Source organism: Zalophus californianus, chromosome 8 (genome assembly GCF_009762305.2).
Source record: "Zalophus californianus isolate mZalCal1 chromosome 8, mZalCal1.pri.v2, whole genome shotgun sequence".
NCBI classification, from domain to species: domain Eukaryota; kingdom Metazoa; phylum Chordata; class Mammalia; order Carnivora; family Otariidae; genus Zalophus; species Zalophus californianus.
The window spans coordinates 66018053-66044598 of NC_045602.1; the positions used below are offsets into that span (position 1 = coordinate 66018053).

General features: G+C 38.2%; 1 protein-coding gene and 1 pseudogene across 7 annotated transcripts in view; both read left to right on the forward strand.

The window, feature by feature from the left end:
* Nucleotides 1–5981, forward strand: LOC113938448 (annotated as a pseudogene).
* MTIF2 (mitochondrial translational initiation factor 2) overlaps nucleotides 5952–26546 on the forward strand; it is a 22658-nt gene continuing 2063 nt past the window's right edge. Inside the window, exons 1-12 of one of the 7 annotated variants that reach the window (XM_027620992.2) lie at nucleotides 5952–6006; nucleotides 7836–8061; nucleotides 8440–8551; nucleotides 13597–13768; nucleotides 14216–14376; nucleotides 15277–15453; nucleotides 17687–17826; nucleotides 19851–19975; nucleotides 21198–21402; nucleotides 21775–22027; nucleotides 22888–23028; nucleotides 25320–25484. In XM_027620992.2, coding sequence (XP_027476793.1) covers nucleotides 7843–8061; nucleotides 8440–8551; nucleotides 13597–13768; nucleotides 14216–14376; nucleotides 15277–15453; nucleotides 17687–17826; nucleotides 19851–19975; nucleotides 21198–21402; nucleotides 21775–22027; nucleotides 22888–23028; nucleotides 25320–25484 — 1870 coding nt within the window. In that variant the 5' untranslated portion in view covers nucleotides 5952–6006; nucleotides 7836–7842. Of the gene's footprint in view, nucleotides 6061–6086; nucleotides 6586–7835; nucleotides 8062–8439; nucleotides 8552–12429; nucleotides 12537–13596; nucleotides 13769–14215; nucleotides 14377–15276; nucleotides 15454–17686; nucleotides 17827–19850; nucleotides 19976–21197; nucleotides 21403–21774; nucleotides 22028–22887; nucleotides 23029–25319; nucleotides 25485–26546 lie in introns of those variants that run through there. The other 6 variants (XM_027620990.2, XM_027620993.2, XM_027620991.2 and 3 more) reach the window with 6 other exon arrangements.

Consider the following 26546-nt stretch of genomic DNA (forward strand, 5'->3'; position numbering starts at 1 on the left):
AACGTGGGCAAAGGCGATCCTAAGAAGCCAAGAGGCAAAATGTCATCGTACGCATTCTTTGCACAAACTTGCCGACAGGAGCTCAAGAAGAAGCACCCAGATGCTTCAGTCAACTTCTCAGCGTTTTCTAAGAGACACTCAGAGGGGTGGAAGAGAAAGGAAAATTCGAAGATGTGGCAAAGGCGGACAAGGCCGGTTGTGAAAGAGAAATGAAAACTTATGCCCCCCCAAAGGAGAAAAAAGGAGTTCAAGGATCCCAATGCACCCAATAGGACTTCTGTGGCCTTTATCTCATTTTGTTCTGAGTGTTGCCCTAAAATCGAAGGAGAACGTCCTGGTCCATCCGCTGGTGACATTGCAAAGAAACTGGAAGGGATGTGGAGTAATGCTGCTGCGGCTAACGAGCAGCCTCGTGAAAAGAAGGCTGCCAGGCTGCAGGGAAAATGTGAAAAAGACATCACTGCACACTGAGCCAATGGGACACCTGAGGCGGCAAAAAAGGGAGTCAGCAAGGCCGAAAAAAGCAAGAAAAAGGAGGAAGAGGAGCAAGACGAGGAGGATGGTGAGTAAGTTGGTGCTAGCGTAGTTTTTTTTTTTTCTTGTCTATAAAGCATTTAATCCCCCTGTACACAACTCGCTCCTTTTAAAGAAAAAAACTGAAATATAAAAAGAAAAGAGAAAAAAGAAAGAAAAAGAAAAACTGAATCATCAGTGGGCCTCAAATCTGCTAATGCACCAAGAACAACTGCTGTATAAAATATTAAATATAATATTTACGTGACTGGTAAAATTGGCAATGAAGAGATAAGTGAGGATTATAACTATTACGGATAATCTTAGGCTGCCATGATTCAGGTTCTCAAGTCTTTTCTAGTTTAAAAATTCCTGGCACCATTTCTCTAGCAATTTTTTAGTGCAGGGTTTCTTTGCTTTATGAAGCCAACAAATGACACTTGAGACAGAAAACAAAACAGATTTAAATCTTGTCATTTTGGTCTGCTTTCCTGCAGCCCTGACCAGTTGCTCCTTGGAAGACGCTTGTTCTTATGTTGTTCCTTGTGATGTCCTCCTGCTAGAAGAGGCCCTGTGAAATGAATGTAGCTCCTTGTAGCACTGTCTTTCCAGGTTGGCAGCAATCGCCTTGCCCCTTTTCAGAAGGCAGTCTAGCCCTAATTATCACCAAGAACTATAGTCGGTCTGGATATTGAAGTGACCTAGCCCCTAAGGGGAGCTTTCAATCAAGATTTTGAAAGGCAAGAAAAAGGTTGGTAGAGGGAGCAAGTTGAAAGGCAGAACTAGTAAAAGTTCAAGCCATTTGCTAGAAAGGGAAGGGCTGCAATACAGTTGCTTCTGGTTCTTTTTTAAGATTTTATTTATTTATTTATTTATTTATCTATCTATTTACTTGATAGAGAGAGCGGGAGAGCACAAGCAGGGGGGAGGGGCAGAGGGAGAAGCAGGACTAGATCCCAGGACCCTGGGATCATGACCTAAGCCGAAGGCAGATGCTTAACTGATTGAGCCACCCAGGCCTGGCCCCTGTTTTGGTTTTTTGTTTGTTGTTTTTACTGTTCTTTCGATTCAAGTTTGCTCATCAAGTGTATTTTATGGCCTATCATTTAATAGTTCTGAGAAATGACTCGCAGATGGCAACAAGAAGATGGCAATATGAAATATTATTTGTGGTTAAGTTGGCTCCTCCTGTGTCCAAACATGTTTTGTTTCATGGTTAATATCATCAGACTTTTGTTTTTATTTTATTTTAAGATTTTATTTATTTATTTGACAGAGACACAGCGAGAGAGGGAACAGAAGCAGGGGGAGTGGGAGAGGGAGAAGCAGGCTTCCCACTGAGCAGGGAGCCCGATGTGGGGCTTGATCCCAGGACCCTGGGACCATGACCTGAGCCGAAGGTAGACACGCAATGACTGAGCCACCCAGTTGCCCCATGATCAGACTTTTAGAAGGCCAGCAAAGGACATGAGATGAAGTGGGAATAAGACGCCTTCTGTATCCCTCCCCTTTCTCAACAATTTAGTCCTAAAGCCATTAGAGGTGAGAGTAAGATAGGCATCCATAGATGTAGGGCAGGAATGGGGTGTGCAGGGGGGTCTGGTACTTCACATAAAATACACTTGATGAGCAAACTTGAATCGAAAGAACAGTAAAAACAACAAACAAAAAAACCAAAACAGGGGCCAGGCCTGGGTGGCTCAATCAGTTAAGCATCTGCCTTCGGCTTAGGTCATGATCCCAGGGTCCTGGGATCTAGTCCTGCTTCTCCCTCTGCCCCTCCCCCCTGCTTGTGCTCTCCCGCTCTCTCTATCAAGTAAATAAATAAATAAATAAAATCTTAAAAAAAAAAAAGAAGCAACTGTATTGAAGCCCTTCCCTTTCTAGCAAATGGCTTGAACTTTTACTAGTTCTGCCTTTCAACTTGCTCCCTCTGCATAAATGTAAATTTACAGACAAGTTGCAAAGACAGAGGAGAGAGTTCCCCAATGTCCTTCATTCTGTTTCCCCTAATTTTAACATTTTACTCCAATCAGGGTGTGGAGGATATCTACTTCAAGGGGTGGATTGGCCTGGGGAGTCCAAGCTGAAAAGAGGTGGGGAGAAAAAAGCTCAAGGAAGGGGATGGTGGCCAAGTTGAAGATTAGTTTCATACAAGGGAATTGCTCAAATAATTAAATACGTCAAGGTTGATGAAAGTCAAGTTTCTCACTGCCAGAGAAGGAAGGTACAAACCTGGAAAAGGAAAAGACTAGAGTGAACCTGTGGTCTTAGATCGGAATTGGTGATACTAGTAAGAACTCATGATTTTCAATGTATATGGATGAAATGTGTGCGTGTGTGTGTATATATATATTCCCTAGTTTTGATATATTCCCTAGTTTTGTCCACAGAGAGCTTGAGAGCAGTGAAACTCTAACAATGAAGACACCTAACACCCAGAGCTTAGATAGTAAATACCATTTTCCAGTGAAAGGAAATAGAGCTTCCAGTTTTAGGCATTATTCTAGAGAAAGAACTGAACTGGCATGCAGAGGTATATACTCAAGAATATTCACTGTGAGGTGCCTGGCTGTCTCAGTCGGTAGAGCATGCAATCTTGACCTCGGGTTGTAAGTTTGAGTTCCACGTTGGGTGTAGAGATTACTTAAAAATAAAATCTTAAAAAAAAAGAATATTCAATGCAATATTGTTTATAAGTTAAATACTGGAAACAACCTATATACGTGGCTATGTAAGTATGGCACTTATAGACAATGGGATCCTTCACAGTTATTTAAAAAGAAGGATATGGATCTATGTTCATCAGCATGGAAGGTTTCCATTATATATTTTTGCAAAGATCAAAAACAGCATTTATAGTATGAATATTATTTATATACAATTGCATGTGTACATGTGTTTATACATAGAGATAAATGAATGATGTTCACCAAAATAATAAAATTGGTTACCTCTGGATAAGTGGGATTTAGGATTTGATTCACTTTCTATTTTAAAGAAGAAACTTTAAATTTTGGAATAAATTTAGATTATAGAAAAGTTACAAAGACAGTGGAGAATTCTCAAATGTCCTCCACCCCGTTTTTTCTAATGTTTACATGTTATATTAACTATGATACAATTATGAAAATTAAGAAGTTAACACTGGGGTATTACAATTAACTAAACTACAGACTTCATTCAGATTTCACTAGTTTTTCCACCAAGGTGCTTTTTCTGTTCCAGGATTGTATCTAAGATTCCATATTACATATAGTCCTCATGTCTCCTCTTCTGACCTGTGATAGTCTTTTCTTGTTTTTCATGACCTTGACAGATATTTTGTAAAGTGCTCTTCAATTTGGGTTTGTCTGATGTTTTCCCCATGATTACAGTAGAGTTGTGGGTTTTTGGAAGGATGCTACAGAGATAAAATGTCCTCATCACACATTTTAGGGGGCATGTGATACCAACATGACATCACTGATGATGTTTACCTGGGTCAGTTGGTTAAGATGGTGTCTGCCAGTTACTGTTTTTCCCTTTCCATACTCTATTCTCTGGAAGCAAATCACTAAGTCAGCCCTCACTCAAGTGGAGATGAATTAAGCTTTACCTCCTAGTGGCAGTTATATACATGTATTATATAGAATTCTTCTGTAGGAAGAATTTGTCCCTTCTCCTCTATTTATTCATTCAGTCATTTCTTTATATCAGCATGAATGCATGTATACTTATTTGATACTTGGGGTTGTAACCCAACACGGTGTTATTTTGTTGCTCAACTGTTGCCAGCTTTGGCCACTAGGTGGTCTTATAGCTTGGCTCCTCTGTTTTTTAACTGCCCTCATCCTTTTGTTTGATTTTTAGCCACTTTCTTTATATATTTGGAGGAGTGGAAATATTGCTTGAATTTTCCACTAGTATATCTTCATGATTAGAAAAGTATCAGTTATTTTCACTTAAAATTCGGGGGTGGGGGAGATATGACCACTACTTTGATATTCTACCAACCAATTCCTGCTTGTTTCTCAAGGGCTTGGTAAAGCAAATAAAGCAAAGAACAATTTCTTGTAGAAATTGTACTTCAGTGGGTGTCTGTAAATGGTAAGTAAAATGATAGCAAATGGAATGAACTTTAATAGTTTTCAAGTGTTTGGGTGTTAGGTTTGTTAAAAAAAACTTCCAGGACAGAGGTTTCCATTAATCATTCAGCAACGCCGATTGCACACCTGTGGCAGGCAGTGGGAAGACAAAAAATCAAGGGGGAGGAGGGACACCTGGGTGGCTCAGTCCGTTAAGTGTCTGCCTTCCACTCAGGTCATGATCCCAGGGTCCTGGGATGGAGTCTAGCATCAAGCTCTTTGCTCAGCAGACAGCCTGCTTCTCCCTTTGCCTGCGGCTCCCCCTGCTTCTGCTCTCTCTCTGACAAATAAATAAAATCTTTTTTTTTAAAGATTTATTTATTTGAGAGAGCGAGAGTGAGAGAGAGAGTACATGAGAGGGGAGGAGGGTCAGAGGGAGAAGCAGGCTCCCCGCTGAGCAGGGAGCCCGATGCGGGACTCGATCCCGGGACTCCAGGATCATGACCTGAGCCGAAGGCAGTCGCTTAACCAACTGAGCCACCCAGGCGCCCAATAAATAAAATCTTAAAATAATAATAAAAAAAAATCAAGGGGAGGAGGCATGAGTTAGGAGGCCAGATTAAGGGAGGGAGGTAATGGTAAGTATGCTTTTGAGTAAGAAACTCTTCTGTACTGTATCATTACCCGAGTGTAGTGTTAGACCTGAAGGACAGAGTTAAAACAATACTTATACTCTTGAGAACTGGTGCAGGTTGTGGTCAAAGGGACAGGCCAAAAGACATCATGTCGGATCAATTAGTGGGAGTGCTCTGGGAGGAGGCTGTAATAGTCGCAACAGCAAACCCTTATTATGAACCAGATGTTCTTATAAACCTTACTGCTCTTCTATGAAGCAGCTGCTATCATTACCATCGTGCAGAACCGAGGCACAGAGTTTACATAACGTGCCCAAGCCTGCACAACGGGGAATGAACTGAGACTGGAACTCTGGCTAACGAATGAGGCGACTTTTAAAAGGGAAGGCGCCTCTCGCCCAGTACTAGCTGGTTCCATCACCACGTTCCCTTGCATTTTTCCCTCCTTCTTAGGTATGTGTCATTTCTCCCACATTTCAGCACCAAGGCCGCTCAAGCCCCAGGGTGGCAGTTAGGGACTTCCCAGAAAAGTGAAGGGACTTGCAGAAGCGACTGCCGACATGAGGCTGACCCTGGGAGGCGTCCACAGGCTGAAGTAGCGTCTATCCCTTCCTATCCTCTGGGGGCTCACTGGGGCACCTCCAACAACCCTACTCCTGACCGCCGCAGCTATTTCAGATTCGGGCTTCCGAATTCCGGGAAGGACCCCTTCCGGCGGTACCGGAAGTCCGGCGGGGACCTTTTCGGGGACGGACTGCCGGACTGACCGAAGGCAGTACCGGGTCCGCAAGGTGAGCTCAACTTTGCTTCAGAATCCGGACGCCCAGGCCTAATGTAGGAGCGAAGTGAGTGGGGTTCCTTTGCCGCGTCGTCCCGGGGAGCGTGTGTTGTTTGGCCTGAAGTGGCAGTGGCACCGGCTGTAAACACTGAGCGACCGGAAGCCTTTCTGCGGGGCGTTTAATCCCTGCATGACCCCGCCTCAGGCGTAGCGAAAGCGTTATTCGCCGAAGCGGCGGGCTGGCTTCCACTCCCCGCGCGATCCGGCTGCCCGGCTCGGGTTCGAGGCGAAGCCACACCAGGGCCGTCATTTTTCTACAATGACTTCTTTTTACCTTTCGGATAAATTCCAAGGCTGACACCTCCTACATTCGGCCGTTTCCACCAACGCAGCCACGTCTTTCCAGCATCTCTTTTCAGATTCCATGATAAGAATATCCTAGCTGCGAAAGAACACCGAATTGGGAGCAAGACAGCCTGTCTTCTAGGCCTGTCATTAATTGGTGGTATGACATTGGAGAAATATTTTTGACCTCTCTGGATTCTTCATTTTCCTTTTCTGTGAAATGAGGAGCTTGGAATGGAAGTAGCGAGTAAGGTTCCTTTCAGTTTTCACAGCTGGATTATTGCCCCCAATGTGTTTTTCTGATTCCGGCCTCAGTTATCTGTGCTTTGGTTAGTCTCCATGTAGTGCTTTTCTTTCCATTCCGTTAATTTATGCCCTTGTCAGGTCTGGTTTTAGACTCATTAAAATTTTTTCCCTAAAAGAATCCCTTCACTTCTTAAGCCAGGGACATGTACCTAAATAAGATTTTTTAAAATGTGCCATTCTTTAGGTGTTTCCTGTGCCTGAAAATCTTATATTGGAGCTCTTTAAAGACAGGAAGTTCTAAAGGAAGGGACTCTAGCTCATTAAACTTTGAATCAACATCCTCAAATGTAATGTCTCGAAGATGGTACTCAGGAAATGTTTGTTGAGGAGAAAAAACGTACATCTCACATTATTTTAGTTGCTCTTTAAAAACTGAAAAGCAGAGCTGTAGAAATGCAGTACTGAAAGCAGAAAGAAGACTCAAGGAGAAAAATAACTATACTCTTGAGTTCTGAACTACACCATTGAGTTCTGTTGCAGTTTTCTCTTAGGTAACTCTTCTTTCATTCCAAGAATAATATTCAGAAGGCATTATTCAATAGATATTTATTAGGTGCCTTCTTCCCTCTCTAAAGCATCTTTTTGGGGGGAGGGGGAGGTGGGAAGAGGGAAAAATATTGAGGCTTGAAAGACAATTCCAAGAAGAGATAGCATATGCAAAGGTTCAAAAATGAGATGACAAGCCATTGGAGATTACAGGGGGTCAGAAGAACAAAAGTTTGGAGATAGGAGAGAGGGAACTGTAAGAGTGTAAGACATGAAGTGAGAGGTTAGCAGAGGGCAGAATGAGTCCTTATATATATAGCATATTTTTTTGAAACGGGTTAGTGGCCAGCCACTGGAGGGTGTTTAGCAAAGAGCTGATGAGCTCAAATTTGCATTTTAGAGAAATCTCTCTAGTTGTGATCTGGTTAGTTGATGTTTCAAGAATGAAAAAAAAAATCCCTTTGTAAGTTGTATTTCAGTTCTATTGTGGTAGGAACATTAACAATAATGATAGTTAACATCTAGAGAGTAGTTAGTATGGAATTCCATCTCCCTGATTAGGCTGTGAGTTCTTTCAGGGCAGGATTCTAGCTCTACTTATTGTTTTAACTCCAGCACAGTGTTTTTCATGGAGTAGATATCCACTTAATATTTGCTAACTTGATTTTCATATTAACCAAGATACTATTTTAAAACTTTCTCCAGGGGAAACATGAACCAGAAGATATTGAAATTGGAGAACTTGCTACGATTTCACACTGTCTTTAGGCAGCTGCACAGCCTAGGTCAAAGAAGAATGTTAGCACAATGGAATCATGTGTTTTCATCTGCTTACCCGGTGTGGACAGCTCAGCTCTGCATCCGGCCCTGGCAAACAGACCGGCTCATTGGGGCGGCTTTATCTCAATATAGGCTTCTAGTAACCAAGAAGGTAGGTATAGATTTCTATCAGTTACTAATTATTTGGCCTGAGATGAAAGTGCCTATAGCCATGAGTAGAAATCCATTTTGGGTATTTTGTAATTTCCAGAATCTTTATTCCTTAATGCTGCACTCCAGGCAGTAAATCTTTGTGAAGAAGGGAAGTTCTAATTTGTTGTTCAGTAATGCTGATGAATTTGATTACTTGGAAATTAGCATATACTAGTGAATTAGGGGTGCAGGACTGTAAATTTTAGTCTGAGGTTTAACTACTTGTGGGAGTGTTGGTAGAAATAGGAGCCATTATTATGGTAAGATATTCCAGAATAAATCTACAGTCACTTAAAGTTTTTTTTTTCCTTCTGTATGCGTCCTGAATTTTTAATAGGAAGAAAGATCACAGAAATCTCAGTTATTTTCAACAAAATCCAAAAAGGAGGTGGAGGTATGGATTGGAATGACTATTGAGGAACTGGCCAGAGCAATGAAAAAAGACGTAGGTGGGTCAGATAATTTTATGAGGAAAATATGGGAAATGGAATACCTGACATTTTTATTTGCAATGAGACCAAGACATTCAAAGATGAAAATTAGACTGATGGTTTAAAAAGATGTTAAATCATTCCAGTATTTTTCACTCTAGGTCACAAACTCTTATTAGTTTCTTACCTCTTTGCCAAATATAGTTCTCTAAGATTTTGCTTTTAATAAAAGTGGAAAATATTTTCTTAACTGCACTAACCCTTGTTTCTCAGAAAAAAAATTTTTTTTAAGATTTTATTTATTTATTTGACAGAGACACAGCAAGAGAGGGAACACAAGCAGGGGGAGTGGGAGAGGGAGAAGCAGGCTTCCCGCTGAGCAGGGAGCCCAATGTGGGACTCGATCCCAGGACCCTGGGATCGTGACCTGTGCCGAAGGCAGACGCTTAACGACTGAGCCACCCAGGCACCTGTTTCTCAGAAATTCTATAGGCTTTTAGAGTAAGTCCAAAGAATGTTTTTGGACTGAAGGACCGTATTTATATTTACTTACTTTCCCTTTGTTGTCTGTGATTTCTGATTTTCTTTTTCACTCGTAACAATATCTGTAGTGCCAGCAGAAAAATATTTTTAGTAGTAACTTTTAATAATACTATTTTTATTTATTATTATTATTATTATTTAAAGATTTTATTTATTTATTTGAGAAAGAGACTGAAAGAGAGCACAAGAGGGAATAGGGTCAGAGGGAGAAGCAGACTCCCCGCCAAGCAGGGAGCCTGATGCAGGACTCAATCCCAGGACTCCGGGATCATGACCTGAGCTGAAGGCAGTCATTTAACCAACTGAGCCACCCAGGCACCCACTATTTTTATTTATAAATGTATAGCATCATTGTCCTTTTTTTTTTTTTTTTAAATTCCTTCATTGCATTCTTGGTGTATTTATTACCAATTTAGGATTATTGGAACAAAATTTGAGTTCTCATTATAAAGTGACATTACAATTCAGTAAATGGGGTGCCTGGGTGGCTCAGTCGGTTAAGCATCTGCCTTCGGCTCAGATCAAGATCCCAGGGTTCTGGGATCGAGCCCTACATCAGGCTCCCTGCTCAGTGGGGAGTCTGCTTTTCCCTCTGCCTTTGCCCTCTCTCCCCCAGCTTGTGTGAGCACTCTCTCCCTCTCAGATAAATAAATAAAATCTTAAAAAAAAATAAAATTCAGGGCGCCTGGGTGGCTCAGTTGGTTAAGCGACTGCCTTCGGCTCAGGTCATGATCCTGGAGTCCCAGGATTGAGTCCCACATCGGGCTCCCTGCTCAGCAGGGAGTCTGTCCCCTCTGACCCTCTTCCCTCTCGTGCTCTCTATCTCTCATTCTCTCTCTCAAATAAATAAATAAAATCTTTAAAAAAAAAAAAATAAAATTCAGTAAATAAGAAATAGCCTATCATTGTAGCAAAATAAAGTGACAAGGCAGACTGTTGGAAAAAAAAATAATAACTCATATTATTGAGCTGTTACTATGTACCAGTACTTTATATATATTAACTCATGTAATTCTCACAATGCACTACAGGTAGATGTAATTATTACCCCTATTTATAGGTTGAGAAACTGAGGCATGGAGAGGATAAATAATTGCCACAGTATGTGGTAGAGTGAGGATTTGAACTCAGGGAGTATGGCTACAGAGGCCATGCTCTTATTCACAGACCAAATTATCTCTCAAGAATTGTTATTTTATAAATTACAGCAGAGCTAGGATTTTAATGTGTTTCCTGCCTGAAAGTGTTACCACTCTTTGTACATATGCATCCTTGCAAAGAATAGAAAATTCACCTAGTCTTGCATTTTTATAACTTTGCAGGGGATTATGTAATCATTTTATTAAAAAAACTTTAAGAGAACAAGTACATATGGCTGTATCATTGATAATTTTTCCAAAGAAAACTGTATTGATATAATTTTATAAATAATATTGATAATAGATGTGACTTTTAAGACTTTTATTATGGGCAGTTTTCATCCATATATGAAAGCAGAAAGAATGGAATAATAAGTATAATATATGCATAAGCCAGTGACAATTATTAATCTCTCAACCCATAATTATTTCTGCATTTATCACTTAAAGATGAGGATTCTTTCTTTTTTTTATCTGTTTATTTATTTTAGAGAGAGAGAGAGCGAGAGAGCTGCACAAGTCGGGGGGAGGGGGCAGAGGGAGAGGGAAAGAGAGAATCCCAAGCAGACTCCCTGCTGAGCGGGGAGCCTGAGGCGGCTCTATCCCAGGACCCATGAGATCGTGACCTGAGCTGAAATCCCAAGGCAGCTGCTCAACCAACTGAGCCATGCAGGCTCCCTGAGGATTTTTTTTAAACATTGCCTCTCCCCCCATAACTGTAATAATCCTTTTGTATTGCCAAATAAATAGTATAATTAAAATATAAGTTTAATCCTATGGATTGGTGCTCTAGCCCCAAAATTGATACATAATTTAAATAAAAGTTATCTATTTGAAGCTTATTTAATATATTTGCATCTCATTTGAATTAAAGATGGCGAATATTTTGGGGCACAGGGGTGGCTTAGTCGGTTATGCATCCGACCCTTGATCTCAACTCGGGTCTCAATTTCAGGGTCGTAAATTCAAGCCCTGTGTTAGACTCCATGCTGAGCATGGAGCCTACTTAAAAAAAAAGATGGTAAATATTTTTAACTACTATATTAGCAATGTGAGTAGATTTTTTTCCTCCCCTGGGTCAATTAAAATAAGATGTAATATTTCTGGTTGAATTGCTTTGGGCACTTTTCTATTTGTAAACGTTTAAGTCTTGGATAAAGATAAAATAATATGTTAATACTAAATGCATTTAATATAGAGGGAAAGAGATTCTCTGTATAAGCTACTTTTTTTTTTTTTAAAGATTTTATTTATTTGAGAGAAAGAATGAGAGAGAGAGAGCACATGAGAAGGGAGAGGGTCAGAGGGAGAAGCAGACTCCTGGCCGAGCAGGGAGCCCGATGCCAGACTCGAGCCCGGGACTCCAGGATCATGACCCAAGCTGAAGGCAGTTGTTTACCCAACTGGGCCACCCAGGCGCCCTGTATAAGCTACTTTAAAAAGTTTAGGATAACGAGGGAAAACTGTAGTTACTGCATTATTAGGGATTTTAGCATTAGTAGAAACAGAATTGTACTCATTATAATTTAAATGTTTAGAGTTTTATTGTTCTCTGAGTGCATATCCATATAGAAAATTTGCACTGTATCATTCTTTTAAAATGTGCTTTCTTGGGAAAGGTTGTGGTGGGGCTATACATAGGAAAGGGTTTAGGCTTTACAGAGTAGGATCAGTGATATGTGGGCCTGGCTTGCACCAGCTTTTGGGCCAATTGCTAACTTCTGAGGAAGTATGTGAGCTGGTAAAAACAACCATTACAAAAATTAAATCATAAACAAAGGTAATAAATACTCATCAAACCCCTCACTCCTAATTATTTTTACTGTGTTTTGCTATTTTCTGTGTTCTTGAGGTTACTTATGCCATGTACCTAAATGGTGGGAGTAAATGGTGTGCTACTGCCCATCTCTTTCCATCTCTGTGTTCAGTGACTTCATGTTGGTAGCTGTAATCAACCATGGTGGGAGTATTTGCACTATGGAAATTGAGAAATGCTATAACAATCAGGGATTTTTTTTTTTGGAGAGTCTTGTGAGTAAACATTTACCTGCACACTAGTGAATAGGATATTCTTTTCATATAGTATTCTGCTTATTTGGGGATCCCTTTGTTTCACATCTGTTTCTCGAAATACGTGTTTAAAGAGTGAAAGTTTAGAAACATAAATCTACTTTATTTCATTATCATCACAGATACATTCATTTATCATCTACAGGGAAATATGACTGAAATGAAAACAAAGTACATTAAATAAAATGCAAAAAAGAATACCAAGTAAATATTTTTCCTATATTTCAAGACTTTTTGGACACCCTAAATAGGTACATAAATAAATTATATGTATGTTTATTCTGAAACACTGTGTATGTGTATGTGTGCGTGTATACATACAATTGATACTTGTTATTTGGGGATTTTGTATTGCCGAATTCTCTAAAATGTGTTTATAGCCCCCAAATCAATATTCAGAATACTTTTGCAGTCATTCCTGGACATGCCTGGAGCAGTGAAAAATTTGAGTTGCCCAATCACACATTCCCAGCTGAGGTTCAACAAGGCAACATTTAGCCTTCTTGCTTTAGCTCTTATGACAAAATGACAGTCGTCATTTTGTGGCTTATTTAAGTGTCATGTTTTCACATTTTTGTTCTTTTTGTTGATTTTGCTGATTAGCCTAAGCATAGTGCTGAATGAAGTAATGTTTAGTGTTACTAACTTGCAAGAAGGCCGTAATGTGCTTTACAGAGAAAATACATGTGTTAGATAAACTTTGTTCATGTACTGGGTTTAGTGCTTTTGGCTGTAAGGTCAACGTTACCGAATTGACAATATATATTAAATAAGATGTCTTGAAACGGAAACACGTAATATGTATTGATTGGCTAATGAAGATGTGATCAGGAACTCTAGGAACCTAACCTTGTATTTCCCCTTAGAGTGATGTTTTAGTAGTTATTAATTCAGTATTTGTGGTGGGATTATAGAACATACCCACCACGAATAATGAGAATTGATTATCTATGTGTACACATTTGTATATGCATGACATATGTAACTACAAGTTTTCAAAGAACTAGGCTGTGATAAACTGCTCAGTATAAATGTATACAACATGTAATGTTTTATTGGTAGCTCAGATGATTCTTATGGTACCTAAATATTCAAATATTTATAAATGAAGTAATGTCGTTAATATAAATGAATCATATTTTAAAGATTATTTTCTTTCAGCTTGTTTGTGATTTGTTAACATTAGAGGAACAGCTTATAAAGTTATTCTCTTCATTGAATGTACTGTTCATATATTGATATTTATTAGTAGAGGTTACTTCTGTGAACATTTAATTCATGATCCTAAAAGGTCTTATCTGTTCCACCCAGATCATGTATATGGAGCTTTAATGAACACTGCTATTGACATAGATTCACTAGAAGCACACTCACATTTAGATGAAGTCTGGATCAAAGAAGTGGTAAAGAAGGCGGGGATGAAGTTAAAATGGAGCAAATTAAAACAGGACAAAGTCAGAGAAAATAAAGATGCTGTAAGAAGGTAAAACTTAACCATGTATATTGGAGGAAACCACATAGTTTCATTCACACTTTATAATGGAAAAATATACCTTAAAATTTTTTTGCCGTTAAAATGACGTGGGAGTGTAGATTAAACTTTTCTTCAAAATGTTTAAAACATCAGTAAGTATATTCAGGTTATAGAACTCTGAGGGTTATTTTTCTTAGTTTGCCGAGTATGTATATTGATCCTGAACTTAAAAATCTTACCCTGTCTGCTTATTGTTACGAAGATGCCAACTGTACGTGGGCAGTCATTATATACTTTGCCATAGGTCATTGTACTTACGAAAGAGGAAGATAGTTACATCTAATCAAAGCTGAATGTTGGGTTTTATTGTAATGGTAGTTCACAGAGATGACTGCAAACCAATTCACTGGCTATAAAGATATTTAAGAAATGAAACTCCTTTGCTGTTAATTGTAGGCCTCAGGCAGATCCAGCTTTATTAACCCCAAGGTCCCCAGTTGTTACTATAATGGGCCATGTTGATCATGGGAAAACGACGTTACTTGACAAACTGCGAAAAACTCAAGTGGCAGCAATGGAAGCTGGAGGCATCACTCAGCACATTGGTGCCTTTCTTGGTATGGACACATATTACCTTACAGTGTGCCTGGGAACCCTACATACTATTTTCTTAAACCAAGTGTCATAGTATGAGGTAGACAAATTCAAAGTAAAAGGGAAGCCTAAAGCTTAAAGCCATTGGTCTGATGAAATATAGAGCAGGTGGTTAACAAAGCTTATTTTGTACATTCTTTAAGAAGAAAATTCTATTACCTTTTTATTCTGGCTCATTCTTAGTTTGGTTTAATGAACCTACAATTCTTCAATGCTAGGTTGTGATAATGTTCCTAATAATAAATAACAGCTACCATTTACTGAGCACCTAGTATGTGCTCAGCACTGTGATGAGCACCTTATTTATATGCTTTATATTTTTTATCTTCACAACAACATCATGAGGTGGGTATTAATATTCCTACTTACAGATAAAGAAGCTGAGGCTTGTGTAAATTAAATTACTTGTTCAGGGTACACAGCTAGTAAGTGGCAAAGCCAGGATTTACACTCAAGGCTGGGTTTGGGCTTAAATCCTGAGCTCCTAACCATATACTAAATTGCCTTTGTTGTTGAAGGCAGTTGTGCAACTGATGTTTGCTAATGAAGGGGAGACTGCCTATATAACTCTTGGTCTGTTCTCTCTTCAGAATGGATACCAGTTGGTATATTTATGAAAAGTATATTCTAGAAATAGAGTTTTAGTTTGAAATTATTACATGAAAAGAAAACCCTAAGGGTTTCACTGCTTTGTTATATTTCAGTGTGAAATGATGATCCGTATTGTTCCTCATTAAGATTAAGGGAAAGAATAAGTCATTTTAAAGAATTGTTGATTCTGCTTGATAATTTCACATATATTCCTTTGTATTAAGAAAGTACATATTTGAGTCCTTAGTGTTCTTGGATTTCTGTTTCCACAGTCTCTCTGCCTTCTGGGGAAAAGATAACCTTTCTTGATACTCCAGGCCATGCTGCTTTCTCAGCAATGAGAGCCAGAGGTGCTCAGGTCACTGACATTGTTGTATTGGTTGTAGCTGCAGATGACGGAGTGATGAAACAAACTGTAGAATCTATTCAGCATGCCAAAGATGCTCAAGGTACCATGTGGCTGACTTACGTGTATCAGGAAAGAAGTTGCTTTTTTTGAAAAAAAAAAAACAAAAAACAGGTTCTACTACTTAAAGTCGCTATTCTGGGGCCCTTTACACATAGCTCATTTAATCTTCCTGGCAATCCCAGGATTATTATACCTATTTACAGATAAGGCTCAAAGACAGTTGAATTGTTTTCCCACAGACATAACTACTAAGCAGAGTGTAGTAGGATTCAGCTGGGGATGTGGGATCACAAATATAGTCGTTCCAATACTGTTTACTTACTTGGCATGGTGTGAGAATTTAATGCTTTCCAATGAATTTTTAAAAAACCTTTTTAGGGGCACCTGAGTGGCTCAGTCGTTAAGCTTCTGCCTTCGGCTCGGGTCCTGATCCCAAGCTCCTGGGATTGAGCACCACATCGGGCTCCCTGCTTGGCCAGAAGTCCTCCCTCTCTCACTCCCTCTGTTTGTGTTCCTGCTCTCGCTATCTCTCTGTCAAATAAATAAAATCTTTAAAATAAATAAAAAATAAACTTTTTATCATGAAAATTTTAAACAGTTACAAAAGTAAGACTAGAATAATGAACTTCCATGTATCCACCAACTCAATACATTAGGAGTTGCAAAGTATTGATACTCTAATTCTATTATTCCTTGTTCATTTATTATCTGGAATTCTCTAAAGAGGAACTTTTCCAGGCACCTGAGTGGCTGTTGGTTAAGTGTCTGCCTTTGACTCAGGTCATGATCCTGAGTCCGGGGATCAAGCCCTGAGTCTGGCTCCCTGCTCAGTGGGGAGTCTGCTTCTCCCTCTCCCTCTGTTCCTCCCCCTGCTCATGCTTGCTCTCTCTCTCAAATAAATAAAATCTTAAAAAAAAAAAATAAAGAGAAACTTTTCCTTTATATGCTTTAAATAAGTTCTTATTTGATCAAAGGTGTAAAATTGAAACTTTTAGAAAATCATTTAGCTATCTTCTCCCTTGCTTCTTCCACACACATACTTTGTATATTCATTCTTATTCCGATATGATCCTACACCCATTGAGAAAATATTGCTGTCTTGAGAAAGTGTACCTGATGGAGAGTACATCATATTCCCCTAGGTTTGTTGGCAAGAGAAAAAAAAAGGTTGACAGTCACTATCTAGGCCATTTCTTTTCTTACGACATGAAAACTGAGAACCAGAGAATGGCAGGAACTGCCTCCAATTACAGTTAATTTGTATCATGTCCACATTTGGAATCTGGTCTTCTTTCCATTGTTAATCTTTTTCCTTTTAATTCCTCAAAACTGCCTTACTGGAATGGGCTATGTTCATCATGATTCTAGGGAATATAACAAAAAGAGTGATAAATTTGCCAGGGATTTGCATTACAAAGCAGGTAGTTGAGATAGGATAAATTTCTTAATCATGCTTTCTTTCTATACCTGTTCTCACGTCCCTGTTAAGTTCCAGCTCATCCATATGGAATGTACTTTTTCATAATAGTAGGTTGTGGATTGCATAACTTTTTTGTGTCTATTGTGAATTTCTCGTTTGATACCTGAGAAAATTGCAAAGTTGATAAAACCCAACCAGAGAATTATCTCATAGCATTTTATGTGATTTCTCTAATGGGAGGGTATGTTTAATATTGACAGGTAGATTATAAGATTATTTGGTTCATTCATTAAGCAAACATTTATTGTGAATCTACTATGTGTCAGTCACTGAGTATGTATGAGTAGAGAGTTACTGTAAATCCTAAAAGAAAGTTTACAATAATGCTACTTAGTTTCACCCCAGGATGAGATGTTGGGTTTTGACAATGACTAAATAGCTCCTGGAAAGAAGACACAGATGATCTAGTGGTTTAGAATTGGATTAGAATCTTCTCTTGATTCCCCCCCCCCCCCCCCCCCCGGAGATTATCTTCAATGTAGTTGCTGATCTTACATTCAGGTTTAAAGGTAGGCCTTTCTCTACCCAAAATGCTGTTTTTTGTTTGTTTGGTTTTTATCATCTTAGGTATCTGTTCTTAATTCAGAATCTGCTTATAATGATAGTTTTGACATCTCATCCAGAATCCTTTATGTGCAGAAAGCAGTGTAGAGGGGGGCTAAAGCAGGTTTTTTTCAGGTCTGTCTTTTAGTTTAGTACATCTACTGGGTAAAGAGAAAGCCAGAAAAGGTTGGTGTCTTTCACTACCTGGTATCGAAGATTTCCTCATCTGCACTCTTTTTAACTCTTTCAGTTCCTGTCGTCCTTGCCATAAACAAATGTGACAAAGCTGAGGCTGATCCTGAAAAAGTGAAAAAAGAACTGCTAGCTTATGATGTGGTCTGTGAGGATTATGGAGGCGACGTCCAAGCAGTGCACATCTCTGCACTCACGGTAAATGCAGACACCTCAGAGATGATGTGTTCAGATGGGCCTACTGTCCCTAACGCACGTAGTGCACAGAAACAACATCTTGACACATAGTGTTTCTGTTGTTTAAAAGTCTTCTGTAGTATTAGGCAAAGCTGGTATCATTATCTTGGTTTGGCAGATTAGAAAGCAGGCTCAGAAAGGTTAGTCACCCGTCTAGGATTCCACAGCTGGACAGTGGGGGATGAAGTACAGACGTAATGCTTTTCTTATTATGGGATACTTAGAATGAGAACAAATGGTAAACGATGTGAGGATAGGGTAACAGTAAGCTGCTAAAGACTGTTTTAAGCAGAAATGAAATCCAATTTGTAATAAAAAGTACTTGTTTTTATAGTGAAAAAATGCAGAATAGGTCTTAGGGCATTTAAGGGAGATTTAAACAAAAACTTCACTAATACAAAGATAAAACATTTAGGTTCAATTTGTTACTGATTGATTCAATGTTTCTATGAATTAAATTGCTATAAGTTTTATGTTATTTATAATGAATTCCATTTTCTTTTAAATGACCAGTTATTATTTTCTGATTGAAAAACACCAAGGAAGCTAAATACCTGCTTTGTGACAGCATTTTCCAATTCTCTTAGCCTATACAGGTTGCTGCTAAGTAACAGTTTCCTTTTTTGTCCATTCTTACCATATTCCATGGTTTATACGTAATATATAAAACTTTTTTTTTTCCCTCATCATTCACTGAAGGGATGGTACTATATTTGGCCACCTTCCTCTAGTTAGGTCTCATTTTATCTTTAGTTTTCCTAAATTTGTTACCTCTAAGATGCTTAGCAATCATTCCTCCACTAATAGTAAAGCCTTGCCTCTTTTTTTCTGAAACTCATAAAAGGCCACCTTGCTTTATCTTTCCACTATACCCCAATTGCTCTTGTACTCTGAAAGCCACATGGCAAGATTAAAACATTTGAAGACATGGTCACCTTTTCTGCCCAGGTAACAGAGATGAGTAGATAAATGTAAAGCTGCTTAGGCAAACTTGGAGGCGTGGCAGAGACGATTCCTGGGAAGTGGAGGGAATTGGGAGGGAGTGGCAGGAAGTAAGATGAGGCCTTTTTTTCCAAGTAGAAATAGAGGACGCTTCATGCAAAGAAACACCCCAGCTCTGCTTTTCAGGGCAACATTTTGTAAATTGTAATAAATAACTAGTAACAAGTGGATAGGTGAGCAAGTTATTTCATCGGCTTTGTTTACACTTGTCCCCGTTGTCTTATACTCTGACAACTGAGCAATCTCTTCGCTGGCACAGAGAATGGAAAAATCCCTTGCCCATCAGTTCCAGCTCCATCACCACTTAATTAGCTGTGTGATCTTGGAGCCCTAGAAAGCATAGTAAACATAGATCATTAAACATGAAACAAATCATCTAATCTAGCTTCCTCATTTTACAATTGAGGAAAGAAGATCCAGGGAGAAGTGATTCTTCAAGGTTGCACAGCTTGGTGATTACAGAGCATGTCTTAAAGCCTGGGTCTGGTCCATACTTTTTCTCCTTATTTATTTAATAAGTAAGTAATGTTTGATTTATTTATTTTATAGCACTCTTAAGTTGATCAAATGAAATAATAGATGTGAAAGCTTGCTCAGTTGGATAAACTTCAAATGCAGAGTAGCATTTTAAGAAAGTGAGAGGAAGAAGACACAATTGTAGAGACAGATGGAGGAGAGAGAATGAATGAAGCATGTGTTTATGAAAGGGTAGTAAGGAGCACCACTAGTGGCCATCCTTTTAATAAAATAGCCATTCTTCCTTGAAAGATCTGTCCCTCGATCAGGTCTTGCTTTTCCTTCCTTTGTTCTTTCCTCCCTCCCTCCTTCCTTTCCTTGTTTCCTTTCTAATTGGATGATTGATTCATGCTTTTAATGCTTAGTATAATATAACTGTAAAGGATTATTTTGCTTTCTGACCCTGGTTTATAAATTTACAGATAATATTTTATTATTGTATATTAACACCTTTTTTTTTATTAAAGGGTGATAATCTGATGGCTTTGGCAGAGGCAACGATTGCTTTGGCAGAAATGTTAGAATTGAAAGCAGACCCCACTGGTCCAGTAGAAGGAACAGTAATAGAATCTTTCACAGACAAAGGAAGAGGGTAGGACTGTTAAAATGCTTGCTTTTTAATAATTTTGTTTCATTGTTTTTAATGACTTGATTATATAACAGTGTATTATTTTTATTGTATATTATTGTTAGACATGAACAGTATTTTCAAAGCATTTGTTTTGAAAACATTTTATTGCACTAGCACACAGAACAAAAAATGCATTTATCAGTAGACCATAGCAACTCTCTGTATGTATCTACTAGTCACATTTAGATGATGTAAGTAGTTCAGTTTGAATTTTTTTTTCCCCACTGACTTAAGTGAATTGGTAAATAAAGCCTCATGGACCAAAAAATTGGAATGAAATAGCAGTTGTTACATTTTAGGGTTCCTAAATTCTTTATGTCCTTCCCCATTAATATAATATATGGGAAGGTCTTTGGATTGCTCTTCTCTTCTTTAATTTTTCTTCCTATCAGCAAGAAGTTTCACTGCTTAACAAATTAGTTACAGAAAGAGGATTAGGATTCTGTCAGAATACTCAGCTATCTGCACTCTCCACTACCATAAGCTTATAGAAATGGTTTTTGTTTTTCCATTAAAAAAAATTGTGATAAAAGCATAACATTATATTTACCATCTTAACCATTTTTAAGTGTATAGTTCAGTAGTATTAAGTATATTCACATTGTTGTACAACAGATCTCTAGAACTTTTTAATTCTGTAAAACTGAAATCGTATATACATGAAACACTAATTTATCCCTCCTTCCTTCCCCAACCCTTAGAACTATCTTTCAGTTCTCTGTTTCTCTGATTTTGACTACTTTAAATACTTCATATGAATAGAATCATAAGGTGTTTGTCCTTTTTGACTGGCTTATTTCACTTAGCATAATGTCCTTTAGGTAGGTTCACTCATGTTGGAGCATATGACAGGGCTTTTCTTCTTTTTAAGCTGGCATAATTTTCCATTGTGTGTGTGTGTGCGTGTGTGTGTGTGTGTGTGTGTGTGTGTGTGTGTGTGTGTGTGTGTGTATACTGCATTTTCTTTATTCTTCAGTTGATGGACATTTGGTTTGCTTCCACCTTTTGGCAATTAAGTAGAAATGTTTTTATAGTGTGTAAACCTGCTTGAGAAGTGGGATTAACCCTGTGTGTTCATATTCTATATAGTTAAGTTTCATAAAGATATCTTTGCTCTACTTAAGAAAGTGTTCTTACATCCTGATTATGGCATTAAGAATATATACATTTGTTTTCCTTTTAGTCCTGTTACTACAGCTATAATTCAAAGAGGAACTTTGAGGAAAGGCTCAATTCTGGTTGCTGGAAAGAGTTGGGCAAAAGTACGCTTAATGTTTGATGAGAATGGAAAAACAATCCATGAGGCCTGTCCCAGCATGCCAGTGGGAATTGTAGGCTGGAGAGACCTCCCTTCTGCAGGAGATGAAATTCTTGAAGTAGAATCTGAGGTACATCAAGTTTAATTCCTATATATTAGATATGATACAGTGATTTTAATATTAATCTATAATGTTATACCAAATAAGTATATTTGTGTTAACAAATAATTGTAGATTGTAAGGGCTTGTGAGGGGGCCAGTAGTGCCATTTTAGAATTTGGCTATAGAATTTTAAAAATTTGAGCTAATATTTTTAAGTTAAATCATCTGTTATACACAAAGCCCCCCAGATTAAAGTTTTATAAGTTTCTTGAAATTTATAAAATTAGTGGTTTCATGTATGAGTTAAGCTAAGCTAAGTTGAGGAAAAACACAAAGCTTTTAACCTATAAGTTACTGGTTTCTATTTAGTTAAATAATGCCTGTTTTTTCCCTGTAAAGCCAAGGGCACGCGCAGTTGTTGACTGGAGGAAGTATGAGCGAGAACAGGAGAAAAATAAAGAGGATCTGAAAATAATAGAAGAAAAACGAAAGGAACACCAAGAAGCACATCAGAAAGCCCGTGAGAAGTATGGCAATATGCACTGGAAGGAGAGATCATTTCTAAAGTACCAAGAAAAAAAAGAACAAAAACACTTAAAGTCAAAAGAGAAAGAAGAAGGGGATTCACACATACTTCCTATAATTATTAAAGGTGACTTTGGAAAGATTGTACTTTACAACTCATATCTGGAATATATGTAATATATGTGTTTCTTCATTCTCACAATTAATTTGGGCCATTAAATTTAAGCTAAAATTATTTTGGCATTTAGGGAGAGGTTTTTTTTTTTTTTTAAGATTATTTATTTGAGAGAGAAACAGAAAGCAGGGGAGAGGCAGAGAGAAACTAAAGCAGGTTCTGCGCTGAGCTCAGAGCCCAACATATGCCTGGATCCCATGACCCGAGCTAAAACCAAGAGTCTGATGCTTAACCAACTGTGTCACCCAGGTGCCCCAGGGGGAGATTTTTTTTTTTAATTGAGGTATAATTGACATATAACATTATGTTAGTGTCAGGTGTACAACATAATGATTTGATATTAGTAAATATTGCAAAATGACCACCACAGTTTGTCTAGCTAACATCCGTCATCATACATAGTTACAAAATTTTTTTTCTTGTGATAAGAACTTTTAAGATCTACTCTCTTAGCAACTTTCCAATATGTAATACAGTATTATTAATATAGTCGCTATACTGTACGTTATATCCCATGACTTACTTATTTTGTAACTGGAAGTTTGTACCCTTGCCCTCCTTCACCCTTTTTGCCCATCCCTTACTGGGGGAGATTTTAATAAACATTTTTTTTGCTGATTTTGTTGTAAATGTACTGTACATTTGGTTCATTATACTTTATTTAAAGTTAAATAGACATTTATAATGCTAAACCTAAATAAAAGTGGATTTAGTGGTAAATGGCATTTCTGTTATGGCTTTAAATAGATTTTTGTCGTTTTTGTGTCTGTTAATGCCTCTTAACACCGGTAATTTTAAACTTCTGCATTTAGGTGATGTTGATGGTTCCGTCGAGGCTATTGTGAACATTATGGATACCTATGACGCTTCACATGAGTGTAAACTTGAATTAGTACATTTTGGTGTGGGTGATGTCAGTGAAAATGATGTTAACCTTGCTGAAACATTTTGTGGTAAGGATTCTCTTTCCTATTTGTTTAACTGTGTTCCCTAGAAGACACTGTGAACCATTTGCTTCTGTCTTTTGTTGGTTGGCTAGTCAGTCTGCCATTTACCCTTATGAGCATACCCCTCCTGCTGTAGTCAAGCTCCAGCCATGGAGCTGAATGGGATGTGCAGTATTGCAGCCATAGCTCCACTCATTGTCCCTGTACTGCAACGTTGGGAAACTTTTGAGCCCCAGTAGTGTTTCTTATTTTTTTGTTTTGTTTTGTTTTGTGTTTTTTTGAAGATTAGTGTCCTCTACCCCCTCCCAGTTCCCCACCCAATCGAAGGTTGGTTATCTTTTATTTAGACTTCTGAATGCTCCTAATACTGTAATCAGCCTCTTCAGTACTTCATCTTTTACTTTTGTCTACCTATTTCTTGTTTATTGGTAATTTTACAAATTATGTCTCTTAGATTAAAAGCTGTTTTTAGCTTTAGTGTGTGCGCTTCCAAAGCGAGCACTATTTTTAGTTTTAAATGCCTAGAAGGCAGGGGGGCTGTTTATTAGTTGAACTTATGATATACAAAAAGTACAAAAAGGTGACTCATGACTGTCACTTCAAGTCTAACACCTAGCAAAGCACCAACATTTTATTGAGTGATTAATGACTCACTTAGGAAGGAGCTACTTCATGACTGGACTTGATTAGAATTAGATGTTACCTCTACTCCTGAAAAGGTATTTTTAGTAATGCTGGTTAATTCGAAGTATTTTCTAGGCATTGGTTGGCCTACATTATACTCTGAAATGTTGATAGTGTGTTGAATGAATTCTTAATGATAAGACTTTCAACATGGTTGTGTTTTTCTCTTAAATTGTTTGCATTACTTTTTTTCACTTAAGGGAAGAGTGTTTTGCTTTTTTTTTAAGATTTTATTTATTTATGTGTCAGAGAGTGCACAAGCAGGGGGAGTGGCAGGCAGAGGGAGAAGGCAGCTCCCCGCCGAGCAAGGAGACTGATGTGGGACTTGATCCCAGGACCCTGGGATCATGACCTGAGCCAAAGGCAGCACTTAACTGTATGAGCCACGCAGGAGTCCCAACAGTGTTTTGCTTTTTTATTCCCTCCAAAGTATTTGCAGTTAAATACATTCTCCCCCCGCTTTTTTTCTGAAGATTGATTTATTTAGGGGCACTGGGTGGCTCAGTCATTAAACATCTGCCTTTGGCTTGGGTCGTGATCCTGGGGTCCTGGGATTGAGCCCCACATTAGGCTCCCTGCTCAGTGGGGAAGCCTGCTTCTCCCTCTCCCTCTCCCTCTGCTTGTGTTCCCTCTCTCGCTGTCTCTCTCTCTCAATTAAATATAAATAAATAAAATCTTTAACAAAAAAAAGATGTATTTATTTGAGAGAAAAAGAGAGTATGTGAGCAGGGGGCATGGCAGAGGGAGAAGGAGAGAGGCAGAATCCCTGCTGAGGGCGGAGCTCCATCCCACCACCCTGAGATAATGACCAGAGCCAAAATTAAGAGTCAGAGAGTCAACCTACTGAGCCACCCAGGTGCCCCTAAATGTATTATTCTTTGGTAAAATGGTCAGCTCTATGGAACTTCTTTCATTTCTAAAATAATTCTTGAACTTTACCAATTAAGTAACTATTATTGAGCATCTTTTGGCCAACTGAATACTTACGAGTAAACCGCAAAAAGTTGTAGACAATAAGATTATAATTTAGTAATACAGTTATTAAAATAATATTTTAGCCCTAATCAATTTTTGTTTTCTTATTTCTCTAGTATAAAAATAAAAGTTTTGTTTAGCATACTGCCTTGCACACTGTGGGCACTTTTGTCTCTTAAATGGATTTAAAAATCAAAAAGAGGGACGCCTGGGTGGCTCAGTCAGTTAAGCATCTGCCTTTGGCTCAGGTCATGATCCCAGGGTCCTGGGATTGAGTCCCGCATCGGGCTCCCTGCTCAGCGGGGAGCCTGCTTCTCCCTCTGCCTGCTCTGCCTGCCCCTTCCCGTTTGTGCACACACGCTCTCTCTGACAAATAAATAAAATCTTTAAAAAATAAAAAAATAAATAAAAATCATAAAGAAATTTTCCTTATTAAACAAGCCACAATAGAACTTATAAAATCCTTTCATTAATTTGAAAACTAAGTTTTATGAGAAAAAATGATAGAATTTCTCATCTCCCCTACTTGCTTTTAATTTACATAGAAGGAAATAAATTTAGATTTGAGTTTCTGCTTGAAAGGAAAGTGTTTAATGCAACATTTGTGCTACTTTATTGATTGTCTTTCTGCTTGCCAGGTGTTATATATGGCTTCAATGTGAATGCAGGCAATGTTATCCAGAAGTCTGCTGCAAAAAAGGGAGTAAAAATTAAACTTCACAAAATCATTTACCATCTGATTGAGGATTTGCAGGAGGAATTGAGCAGCAGATTGCCCTGCACTGTGCAAGAGTACCCAATAGGTGAGTGTTCACTGAATGTTAAACATTCATATCTTAGGTGCTTAAGTAACACTTTGAAAGCAGAGTTTAGGGGAAAATGTAAATCACTGTTGAAATACCTTCACTGTTCCAATATGTAGCTTTTGTTCTAGAAAAAAATTACTATAGATCTATTCAGTGTAACTTCATATATGTATTATAAACACCTGCTGTCTGCAACATGTTGTGCTTCTGCCCTGAGGATACAAAGGTCCTGAAGTTTAGACATAAACAACTAATTGTAGTACAAATTAGACTGGGATGGGAGGGGATAAAGATTATTTAACAGTGTTGTGGAGGAAGCCATTGATTTTTGTCCTGGAAACTGGCAGGGAAATCCACCATGAGAAGAAAGTTTACATTTAAGTATCACATATTTAAAAATTTTCTTTCTAGCATATCCCTTGGCCAGATGGAAACCTAAATTTATCCAAGACTGATTAAACCATTTTATCTGTTCTTATGGTCCAGAGATTTTAGATTTTTTCTGACCTGCTAAATGTGACCATACAGAGATTTGTATGTTCTTATGCTAAGTGCGATTTGGAAAACTTTTGAGTCATATGAGGGTTTTTAGGAGCCAAGTAACACTAACCTCAGTAAATTGGTATATTATAGTGTGTGATAGTATGTCATTATAATTTAATTTGCCGTGAAAAAAATTAAGCTGAGTCAGAATTAGTGCTCTTAAGTGGATATAAATTACCAATGGGGAGATTAAAAAGTCAGGTAACAACAGATCTCTTCGAGAAAATATATTGAGGGACAGCTGAAAACTAGGTTTTTATGGAGCAGACAGAAAACTATTATCTTCTAGTGCATTTTATTTAGCTAAAAAAATGAATTCCACTTTTCCCTTGTCATTCTTTTGGCAAACATGTATTTTTGTGGTTTTCTTTTCCATGAAAACCCAGGGATTTCATGTTTATTTTTTTTAAAGATTTTTATTTATTTGAGATAGAGTGTGCATGAGAGAGCGAGCAGGAGCAGGGGGAGGGGCAGAGGGAGAAGCAGGCTCCCTGATTACTGGGGATGGAGTGGGGT